Source organism: Watersipora subatra, chromosome 8 (assembly GCF_963576615.1).
Source record: "Watersipora subatra chromosome 8, tzWatSuba1.1, whole genome shotgun sequence".
Taxonomy (NCBI): Eukaryota; Metazoa; Bryozoa; class Gymnolaemata; order Cheilostomatida; family Watersiporidae; genus Watersipora; species Watersipora subatra.
The window spans coordinates 63396040-63408449 of record NC_088715.1 but is presented as its reverse complement, the minus strand read 5'-3'; the positions used below and the strand labels follow the sequence as shown (position 1 = coordinate 63408449).

At 37.3% G+C, this 12410-nt stretch overlaps 1 protein-coding gene and 1 non-coding gene across 2 annotated transcripts in view; both read left to right on the top strand.

Annotated features, from left to right (window-relative positions):
* Positions 1 to 12410, top strand: part of LOC137401568 (ribonucleoside-diphosphate reductase large subunit-like) — a 32833-nt gene that overhangs the window by 4230 nt on the left and 16193 nt on the right. Inside the window, exons 5-7 of the mRNA XM_068087996.1 lie at positions 7294 to 7393; positions 8332 to 8573; positions 10785 to 10847. Coding sequence (XP_067944097.1) covers positions 7294 to 7393; positions 8332 to 8573; positions 10785 to 10847 — 405 coding nt within the window. The remainder of the gene's footprint in view (positions 1 to 7293; positions 7394 to 8331; positions 8574 to 10784; positions 10848 to 12410) is intronic.
* Trnaw-cca (transfer RNA tryptophan (anticodon CCA)) lies at positions 7085 to 7157 on the top strand. The gene has a single exon. It is a non-coding gene; the product is annotated as a tRNA-Trp (tRNA).

Genomic DNA, 12410 nt, shown 5'->3' with positions numbered 1-12410 from the left:
CCGCAGGTGGTTTAAGAGGCTGATTCTGCGGAACCAATATATTAGGCATCCACCTGCGGACTATCTGATTTCATGTAAAGGAGATCCCGGACATCACCAGGCTTAGCGCTAGCCTGCAGTTAACCATAAGTCAGTTGATTGGTGCTGGTAATAGTCTGTTGATCTAGTGAGCTGGTGAGAGTTCGAGTCTTGTACAAACTATTTTTTATGAAAACTTTAACTGTTGCCTATAGTATTTCTTAAGTGTAACGGTTTCAAGCAAAATTACAAGCCTATCAGAGTCTTATAAGTATCCATAAAGCATTGAAGATGTGATTGCGCCAAATTCTAGTTGATTTTAACAGAAAGTATTGATGTTTTTCTATCAGTTGATGTTGTTTGTTGTTTTAGGCGATCTTACTGTCAAGGTATTTGAAGATTAAGATCGACAAAAATTGATCGCAGTAAAATCGCTCAGAAAAAAAGATGTGCTCAGACTTGCCCAAAATGATGTATAGTGAAACAGCCTGTCTCTATCTTTCGTATTCACATCAGCTATTGCGATAAAGTCTAGTCCCGTCTCTATTGGCATATATTTTATTTCGTATTCGCTCATGAATGCTAAAGTAAAATGTTTAATCTAGCTACAGATACATTATTATAAATGTCTCAAACGCCTCAAATAAGGGTTATTAAAAATTTGTAATATTAGTTTCTTCTAAATGCTGTGTAAACATCCGAGTATCGACTATGATTCTGCCAGTCTCGGTAATTAGGTCGTCGAGTTAACTTATTTCATTGCGGCCGTATCAGCCTTAGTATCAGCGAGGTTTTCAGTTGCTACCCACGCCGGAAACTAGCTAAACTAGATAAAATAAGCAGGCCGCATCTCTGAAAAAAGTAGGCCTATGTTTGAATATATGGCGAAACCAACTGCATCCCTAAAAAGTATAGTCAACGTTATCTAGTCATTTGTATCGATTTGTAGAAAAAGATTTACTGGTCTCATTTGATTAGTCGATTCAAATACAAAACAAATGGTTTTATGAGTTGACTAAAATAGTGAACCTAAAACAACGTCATTTCTTTGAAATCAATTAACCAACCGATTCTGGCAAAGGGTTAATAAAGCCATTCTTGCACCTGGTTGGCAGTTTATGGAATGGACTCACCTGTTTTCACTTAGTAATGTGGAACGTAAAATTTTTTGGCTTTTAATATTTGTTTCGTTGGAATTGAGTTAAGCTATGCAATAGTACCTGTCAATACAGCTCTGATTACACTTCATAAATCCATCTATCAGACATGATTCCAGCACAGGTGGCAACGCGGCTATGATGTGATGTATTCAATATGTTCTGCACATCATGTTCTGCATTATCTTCAACTTTATTGTTTTATTATATAATTTTTACAAGCCAAAAGCTACTTTCATTACTGCAAAAAAATTTCTTTAAAAACACATACTGCTCACATAGTTTCAGCTCATATAATTAATCTAGTGCACCAAACTCAAACTCTGTATGTATCTGAGAAACAGAATTGCTTATATCATGGTTTGTGCAGCAAACATTTATGTCTTTCTCGTGTATGACAGTTTGTACACTGACACCACTGCTCCACTGGTGGGGCCACATAAACATCATGTAATCAATAAAACAAATGTAATAAATATATGTCATTCATAGATGTCGTTCTAACGGTATCTACTGAAAGCTTTCAATTTGAGAGCTTGATAGACTGGGGGTGTAAAATTACAGAGTGAACAAATGTTTAACAAGAGCATAAGTACGCCAAGCCAACAATTAAAGCTTTGTTTCTGGGAGTTAGAGATAAGCATTGGTTAATCGATTTTCCTCACCCTCTACAAGTGAGAAGTGAACATAATTTCTAATCATAATCTAATTTGCTAGCTAAAACTGCCAAAGAAGATTTGAAGCAAATATTATAGCTAGATGAAACAATAAAACAATTATGAAACGATGATTGGTGATAGCAAAAAGTTATAATTTTATTAATTAGTAAATGTATTCACGAGTAGTAAAATTATTACCTTTAGTTTAGTATATATAGAAGACTAAAAGTTAAAGATACAAGTAGATTTACCTCCATTCTTCTATCTTCCTCTGCAGCATAACGCTGCTGACACCTGTCAGCTCTAACCATAAGCTGTCTGCCTCACTCTTTAACCATCTGATGCTCAGAAAACTCTGAGTCACCTTCATTGAAACTGGAAGCATTGTTACAATTCTGTTGTTCGTCAATAAAATGTGTCGTCAATAAAATGTGTCGATGCATTAATTCAGTAAATTAATGATGTCAATAATTTAGTAAATGGCGATGTCAATGCGTGATCTAGTAATTGAGTGAAAATTGTAAAATCCCTAACGATGAGAATCTTCGATATCACAGACAACGCGTTATACGAGTGAGAACATTTATTGTGACCTATATAAAAATTTCGTGCTGGTGATTGGCTAAAGAAGAGATAGTATATTTATCACTCGCGAACTCTTTTCTATCTCTTCACTATACACGTCGCGAATAAAGCACCCGCTCGAATTTGAGTGTTTCAAAAATGATCCCATTCAAATGCTTATATCTTTGGACAGGGTTAGTCTACAAAGACAAAAATGGCATAAACTTGTAGCTGATGTTTTAGCCTTAGGTTGGTCTTAATTTTATTTGAATGACTTCAATGGTGCAATCATATCTTTAATTTATTTTCTAAGTTGGAGTTATATTTGAACCAGTGCAGTAAAGCATGCATCGTGGGTGTCAAGTATCCCTTGTAGGCAACCAGGTGCCCGCTTCCTTCCCATTGATAACTCTCGATAGACATTTTGTATTTATTTGTTCAGATGACCAGTTTAGTAGCAACACAATTTATAACAATTCAATTTTTGATACAATTCTATGCTATTGTGTTGGTCCATTATGTTGGCCAAATGTTAGTTGATGTTAGCAGAAAGTATCGGTGTTTTTCTATTATTTGAGATGTTGTTTTAGGCGATCTCATGGTCAAGATATTGGAAGATTAAAATTGACAAAACATTGTTCAGTGGACGGTAGCTGTTAAGCACCTCCAAATGGACGTCATAAAATCAACATCGATATCTCAGATACTATGGCGCCTTACAGTGCCTCGCCTTGCGCGTTCACAACTCGAGTTGATCAACTCGAGTTGCACAACTCGAGTTGTGAACGCGCAACACGACTTTTCAAAAGTAAGGCGCAATATATTGGTATTACGGTAGAATAACCGTAGATCTGGTTACATTAACAATGGTATATCAATAGACACCCGTTAGCTAACAGAAATTAAACTATGTATGTACTGTAAAACTAGAGCTAATAGCGAATTATTAGAATTGTACTGTGCCGAGTTTGCAACTCGAGTTGTACAACTCGAGTTGTGCAACTCGAGTTGTACAACTCGAGTTATATTTACAAACTCGAGTTGTACAACTCGAGTTGTGCAACTCGAGTTGTACAACTCGAGTTGCAAACTCGGGACAGTATAATTCTAATAATTCGCTATTAGCTTTAGTTTTACAGTACATACATATAGTCTGGTGGCCACAGGGTTTTTGTGTCGTTTTTTTGCCAAGGTGGCACGACAATGGGGTATAACGAATCTTAGATTTAATGGATAGAATAAAACATCTCCTAACTTTTTTATTATACCTACCGGAATTATTCTTATCAAGCAGTGATTATTTGCCATTAAAAGATGGGTAGAAATGCATAAATGAGATTTCCCTTGCGCCATGCGCAATTAGCCAAATCAGCCAATCAGCTAGGTAAACATAAATCTATACATTTGTTTAATACGGGGCGTATTTGCATTCACCGATAACATTTGTGCCCTTAGTCTGTTTCCGCTGTTCCGCGTTAGAAACTGCCGTATACGTCGGTTAGTAGTAACGCAAATTTAGTATCTTCTATTTAAATTGATTACCACAGCTAGCTATTATCAGGTACATAATTCATTATAATCAAGTTTTACATGCTAAGAAGTCAACAAGGTTTTACTAACGGAAAAAAGCGATAATCCAAAGTTTTTATGAGATGTAGAGCACCATCTACAAACAGCCAGATCGCAGCTCGCAGTGTTAGTCGTATGTAAATGCCACACTGAATGCTTGAGGAAGATTGCTAGTGAGTCGAAATAACAAAGAGCTTCTCAAGTTGCAAAGAATCTCAAACCCCTGGAAAAAATAAGGTGAGATGATAGCAAACTCATTTTACTTAATATTTATGAATAATTAATCAAAGATTAAATGCATTGCTTTATTGAAAATCTTGCGTTTCCTTCACTGTGTACTGTAGTCAGTTGGATCAATGAATGATAGGTGTTGATTATAATGAATCAAACTCTCAAGTCAAATTTTTCAGTCCAGATTTTACATATTGGTTACAAACTATACAATAAACTAATCTCTGTCGTAGGTATTGTTGCTGTGTCTTCAGACACTCACTGTTTCATACACTCAATAGCTTAACTCAATTTGTTTAATTTTTAGGCTAAAACGATAGCACTACATAACATTATAAGCTACTTATATTACTTATACTTAATTATACTAGAATACCTAGATTGGGTATTTTTTTAATAAACCAGTAATACTGGACTATTTGTAATATAGAATGCCTCTGCTGATTTTTATTAAGACTTAGCTCGCCTATTTACAAAATTGGAGACTGTATTGCTCTTTGAAACGTCAAACCAATATCAACACAAAGTGTAGTACCTTTATGCAAATGTATGATTGTTATTTAACTGATGGTTTGGTTAGTTTTCAGTTACTATATTGTGTCATGCAGAACTTATCAGTACTGTATTATTGTGTTATTACACTATATTCTATTGTATTATAATAGCTGTATTATGTTGTATTGAACTGATTTGAATTGTGCTATAGGAGTGATATGTTGCATTATGTTGTGTCATATTATATATATTAATACATACTTTGTTGTATTCTAATCAATTGTATTATATTGTATTGTTATAGCACTCACATATCAATTATTACCTTACAGAAGTATGCGATGTATGAGTTAACTAATTATTGTTGTGGTTAAAGCTAAAGGGGGTACATCTATTACTTTTATGTAGGGCTATGCACATTGCGTACACGTTCAAATCAGTATTGTAGCTCTTCCTATTTTCAAGTTTTAAATTTATTGCTACATGCTTTGATAGATCGTTTTTCGGGTAGGTTATGATCGATAAATATTGCACCATAAATGTATGTCAGCTCTTATATGTCTATATGATCATTTTGTATTTTGAACTCATTGTCTCTAATGGATGCGATTCTTTACATTGTAGTCGGCCGCCAGGGACTTGATGTGACAAACATTTCTCGCCATCACTTTAGCCACTGATCTGCCAGAAACCCTCTTCATACTCGTTACATTGATACCTGTACAACTACTGATTGACAGGCTATACTGTATACCTCATTGGGTACACTGGTTGTGACGCAGACTAACTAACAAATCTAATGTAAACTTAATCTTTTAAATGAAATTATTATTATTAAAATTATTTCTTTTTTATTTAACTGACATCAATATGTGAAATTTCTGGCTTAGCTTTAGATTTATTGTACTGGTAGCATGTTAACACCATGCAGTATTTTGAAACCATGTATGGTTGAAATGTTGAATGTAACCAGTGTGATGGAATGTGTGGTGCAGTATGTTCGATGACAACCAACTTTCTGGATGATTAATTAATATCATGTCTTTGTATGGGTATCTTAGTACTTATGATGACTAGTATGAAGACTATGAAGACTAGTATGATTATTATATAGCATGTTTACCAAAGTACATAGTCTGTTTATCATGATACATCAAAAACTGTTAATTGTTTCTAGAAAGCATATTGCAAAAGTATTCAATAAAACTATTACATAATTATAATCTTATAGCTCATCATCACCGTCTAATTGATTACCATCCTCAATCTCGTCAGTCATTTCATTACTGCACTCTACACAGCCGCATAGACTTGCAAAATTTTTTTTTGCATGAGCAACTGGTCCATTGGACAAGCTGCCTAGGAATAGCTCTTTGCTCATCAGGAAAGCATTGCCCAAAAATCTCATCATCATCTTTACTCCAGACATGGTTTGTGGGATCTGGGGGCACCATTAATGGTTGAATTTTCCACTGCTGTATTGCTGCTTAGTAATTGACCCTTATTAAATGCCGACGGAGAGAACCCTTTTGGTGGAAGGTTTTTTTCATAAGATGTCCTTGATGAGAACAACCTGTATCTGGCGTCGGCTTCACTTGTAGAATCAGACTTGCCATAAAGATGCAGTGTTGAACGTGTTAGTGCGTTGAACAACCTTTTATCTAATATAATGTAGTAGTTGATTATATTGAATTATGTAATCCATGACAGCTAGCTTTGGAAATCGGTATAATTAGTAAATTAAAGTTTTTGATCATTACTCCAAACGCCGGCGGTCGCTCGATGAGACAGGAAACTGACAACAAACCTAATTGATATCGGGGTAATTTAATACCCCCGTACTACAACATGAGGTAAATGTTGGTCTACGGCTCTGATTAGCTGGTCCGACTGACTGCACACGGCGTAAGAAAAAAATTATTTTTGTATAACTACTCACCATTAATGGCAAATTACTCTTAGCTTATCAACTAAAATAGCGGTAGGAAACTAAATTAGTAATGAATAAATTAGAAACATGTTAAAAGTGTCAAGTTACCATAGACCCCATCTTCTGCCACCTGTTGACACGATAATTCCCTGTGGCCACCAGACTAATAGTTTAATTTCTATTAGCTAACGGGTGCCTATTGATATACCATTGTTAATATAACCAGATCTACGGTTATTCTACCGTAATACCACTATATTGCACCTTACTTTTGAAAAGTCGTGTTGCGCGTTCACAACTCGAGTTGTGCAACTCGAGTTGACCAACTCGAGTTGTGAACGCGCAAGGCGAGGCACTGTAAGGCGCCATACAGATACACATTGCATCGGGCTTGCTACTGATATAAACAAACCTCAGTATCGCCGTTTTCTGTACCTCGTTATTAACACTTCAGATATGTGGACTCCGTGGCGCAATTGGTAGCGCGTCTGACTCCAGATCAGAAGGCTGCGTGTTCGAGTCACGTCGGGGTCAAATATTTTTTGAAGGAAAAATTGCTTTCGACTCAAGTTTTATAGGGAATGATCGTGGTTTTGGTCTCCTTGGTACATCAGAGAAATTTTTTAAAGCAAATGATTTAGTAAAAACATGTTTCTGCCAAATGTTACAGAGACTGAATTCAGCAATCATTTATGACAGAGACTTTGGATACAACTATTTTGGTTTCAAGACTTTGGAGCGATCTTACCTACTCCGCATTGATGGTAAAGGTATGTAGTAGTGGTTTGTTTAAGGCTTCTAATCAAGAATGTTTACATACAATCACTGCTACTCTTAAAGATGAACTTTCACAGAAATTTTGGTAACTTTTATCAGAAACTCTGTGTTTTTCTATTGTTTAGGTTGTTTTTTATGTTTGAGGTTATCTGACTGCCACATTTCAAATTTAAAATTAACAAAACTTGATCACGATTGAAACGCTAAAAATACATGCAAAATGATGTCACTAGTTGCTATCACTGCTATAGTTGACATCAGCTATTGTGTTGCTATAGTTGACATCAGCTATTGTGTTGCTATAGTTGACATCAGCTATTGTGTTGCTATAGTTGACATCAGCTATTGTGTTGTTATAGTTGACATCAGCAATTGTGTTGCTATAGTTGACATCAGCTATTGTGTTGCTATAGTTGACATCAGCTATTGTGTTGCTATAGTTGACATCAGCAATTGTGTTGCTATAGTTGACATCAGCTATTGTGTTGCTATAGTTGACATCAGCTATTGTGTTGCTATAGTTGACATCAGCTATTGTGTTGCTATAGTTGACTTCAGCAATTGCACTCAAGTTTCAGCGTTACAAGTTGCTATTTTGTTCGTCTCTTCGCAACTATTAATAGACCAATGATAACGGTCGCACTTTCGCTTCTTCATTGTTAATGCTGTGAATTCATAACTATCAGAGGTAGCCAGACGCCGAGGGAAGCACTGGTCGGGTTGACCTCTTAAGGTGCACTGATCTAGTGTATGATCCTAGTGCCCGTACACGTTCTCTGCACGACTCGCACAGATCTCATCTTAAGATTTTTGTACTTAGCGCTGCTATTGATGAAAGACAGTTTGTCACTAATTATGATTTCAACTTGTATCAGTGAGGTCACTCCACAGGTTTGGCTTTCGATTGACATATATACTCGTCTTTCCCCAGTTGCTGAGAGACCACAACATATGCTGATGAGGGTGTCCATCGGCATACACGGTGAGGACATTGACTCGGCTATCGAGACATACAACCTCCTGTCAGAAAGGTGGTTCACTCACGCCTCCCCAACTCTGTTCAACGCTGGGACAAACCGGCCTCAGCTAAGCAGTTGTTTCCTCCTGGCCATGCAGTCGGACAGCATCGAAGGCATCTATGATACTCTTAAACAGTGTGCCATGATTAGCAAGGTGCGTGTTTACTGGAGTTGTCAATCCTTGTTTCCTTCACTCATTGGAGCTGTCAATCCTTGTTATTTATTCGCTGAAGTTGTCAATCTTTACGTATTGATTGCAAAGATAATACCTAATGTTAGTTAGTCCCTCTGGAAGTGACTTAATAGTAACACATTTTAGCCATTACTAGCATTTCCCTTGGGATATTTGAATGAGTTGTAAAGTGCACCCTCGAAATGCGATTTTAATCCGTTCCAGGGTTGGCATTGTATGGCGAAAAAATCATATGGAAGGGTATAGAAACCATAGTAATCATATAATGCAAACATCTCCTGGTAAAAAACATTATACTTTTTATAAGTACATATATAAGTATATTAAAAATTAGTAACAAAATAGTATGTTAACCTTATTAACTATAGTCGCCTACAATAACTTAAGTGTATTGAATATCTGCAAGATTAACTTCAGACACACCCACTATCGCTGGGAGCTCTCAGGATTTTGTCCCACTACAGCCACGTTTGTTCTGGGTGATTCCAGCATCTATTCTTGTTGGCGTTGATCTCTGACACTCTCACATCTTTCATTTGTATCTACTTTTTACTGGTAGAACCCTTCATGATGTCGAACTGATTAGTATTATCAGGCTTGGGGTTGATTTTATTATCAAGAGAAGACAATGAACATGCTATGATGAACAACAATAGTATTTCTATCGATTGATCATAGCTGGCCAATACAAGTGTTAGTATTGCCAGTAACATTAGTAATGCTTGGGCCTAGGGTGGACAGGTTAGTACTAGTGGAAATATAACGATTAGCTAGTACTTTTATTGGTAGAAGGGGTTGGTAGTAGTAGTACTAGAGGGGATAGTACCAGTAGTATAAGGGGTAGTACTATTAGTGGAAGGGGGATGCTCGTAGTCAAAGGGGAGTACTAGTGGTAAGAGAGGTAGTAGGAGTATAGGATAGTAGTAGTACTAGTATAAGAAGGGGTAGTAGAAGAGGTAGGAGTATAGGTTAGTAGTAGTACTAGTATAAGAAGTGGTAGTACTAGTAGTAGGAGAGGGAGTACTAGTAGAGGCTGTACTAGCAGAAGACGTAAGCTAGTACTGGCAATGTCATCAGGTCGCAAACGCGTCTGTGATAAGTTTACGCTTAACTCTGATTAAGCTGTTTTATTTTCCTGCCGTTACCTCCAACAGTCTTTTAGAGATTTTCGAGCCGATTCAGTGGTTCATAAAATCATGTCAGAAGTTCTGTTTAGTATGAAGCTGATCAATCGATCATGGTGTAGCGAGTTCTGGCCATAAGTTTACTGATACCGACTGAATCATTTTTAGCTGCATCTTCGGGGAAGACCATGACATGCGATTAGTGTACGGCGATGTACTTATAGACGGAAGGATTATCACTGGTACTGTTAGGTATTCTTCTAGCGTAATCTGGTTATTTGGAAGTTGTCTATACTCTGTCATTACTATACAGTGATCCCTCGCTACTCTGCCATTCAGCTTTTGCTACTCAAGTACTTCGTGAGTTTAGAATTACTCATTAAAAAAGTAAAGTAAATCAATATAAATACAAAATAAAACTGAAATACAAAATCTCTCTCGTGCTCTGGCTTACTGAAATCTCTCCATGAGCGCCATTGTGGTAGAAGTCGGCGTGGTTCACTGTTTCCTGTTACGAGTGTAAAAGTTCTTGTGTCACCCTTCATCGTGTATCTTAATCATTTTCATCCTTCAAAATTGTCTAATGAACTTAAGCAAAAAACAAAAGTGCTTACACTTAGTAAAAAAATGTCTTAGGTATACCGTAAAACTTTTAATTGAATACCACCTCTATTTGAACGCCACCTCTATTTGACCACTACTATGAGAGAAGGGTTGAAAAATAGAGCGCCATGGCATTCAATTAGAGGTTTTACAGTATGTTTATTAGTTTTTCTTTCATGGATTTGCACTTTTTGTCACCAGGTTGCCAATCCTTTAAATGCAAAAAATGAGGTCTTATTCTACGTGATAGATTGGTTAGACTTCTTAGTTGGTCCTCTAGTGAAATGTTTTCCCTCTCATGGTTGTTGGTGATGCTAAAGCCTAATGCGTGATTTCATTACACTGCAGTGATTCATCCTTAGCCTCATATCTTATGAAGCTTTTTTAAATTAGGTACAGAGTCTGTCCTGTTGTATATTATGTGTTTTCTATTTGTTTGCTGCAGGCAGCAGGTGGTATTGGTTTGCATGTTCACTGCATCAGAGCTAGTGGGAGCTATATCGCTGGGGTGAGTCGACTTTGTTCCTTCCATTTCTAAGGATTGTAAGCATCTTTCAGTGCTTTAAAAAACATTTTTAGCCAAACAGCGATTAGTAAGTTGGGAGGTTGGGACAACCTCCCAACTTATTGTTATTCTGGTGTTTTTTTTTCTTTTTTAGGTTTTCCTTTCTAGATTTTGTTGCTTAACATTCATTGGTCGCTCTACAAGCTCATAGCGACCCCATTGGATGTTAGTAACTTTTACTCACTACTGGTGCCTCTTGTGAGCAAGCAACTCTTCTGTGATCTCATTTAGTTTGAACTAGATTTTTGTTGTTCTTTGCTAGATACTGTAGATAAGAAGCCAAGCTACTGGCAGTCACTCGATTTGTTTTTAACTGGCCGTACTTTGACAGGAAGTTATTACCTGTTAGCAAGATTACCTGAACAGATAATTAGGACATTCATAGTCAGAGCTATTCCATATATCCAAATGTTCACTGTGAGGATGATGCAGATTTGTAGTCGTGCCCACATTAAGTGACATTCTAGTGAACATTTGCATGTTGCGGATTAGCACAAGCGTTTTGGTAAAAACAAATCAAAATTTTATGCCGGAGATCATAGCAGCGCACTCCTGTCTCAAAATGGTTTAAAAAAGGGGAAACTGAAGTGCGGAAAATGTTTAAAACGGAATAGTTTGCACGGCATTTTCTTTTTGGCAAGTGCCATTTCCATCTTTCGTAAACATGAAAAATTCGATGAAAATTTGTAACAAAACTCGCTTGACTTGCTGGGAGTTGTCATTTCTTGACATGCGATTTCTTGCCGTTTCCATCTTGCTGATGACACAAACTTGCAAATTAACCACTCCATAGAGACATAGACATAGAGACATGGTGTATGTCTGCCGCTCCATAGAGACATGGTGTATGTTTGCTGCTCCATAGAGACATGGTGTATGTCTGCCGCTCCATAGAGACATGGTGTATGTCCGCCGCTCCATAGAGACATGGTGTATGTCCGCCGCTCCATAGAGACATGGTGTATGTCCGCCGCTCCATAGAGACATGGTGTATGTCCGCCGCTCCATAGAGACATGGTGTATGTCCGCCGCTCCATAGAGACATGGTGTATGTCCGCCGCTCCATAGAGACATGGTGTATGTCCGCCGCTCCATAGAGACATGGTGTATGTCTGCCGCTCCATAGAGACATGGTGTATGTCCGCCGCTCCATAGAGACATGGTGTATGTCTGCCGCTCCATAGAGTCATGGTGTATGTCTGCCACTCCATAAAGACATGGTGTATGTCTGTTTCATCTCAAGTAAAGTATATGACAAGACGGATGGCTACTCGTATCATAAGCATTCACATTTTTCTTTTTTTAAAAGCAATAATCTCATTTCATCTGATCGCTAACAGACTAGAGGTGCGTACCGCTTTTTCTCACTCGGTTCTCTGTTTATCTGTATTAACATCAGCTAGATTGCCAGAGTGCAGCAAAGTGAGACAGCCATCACACGGTAAATATCCCATTGTTGTTCCGAGCTTACCATGTGTGATGGTATTTGCAAATACCTGTCATGTG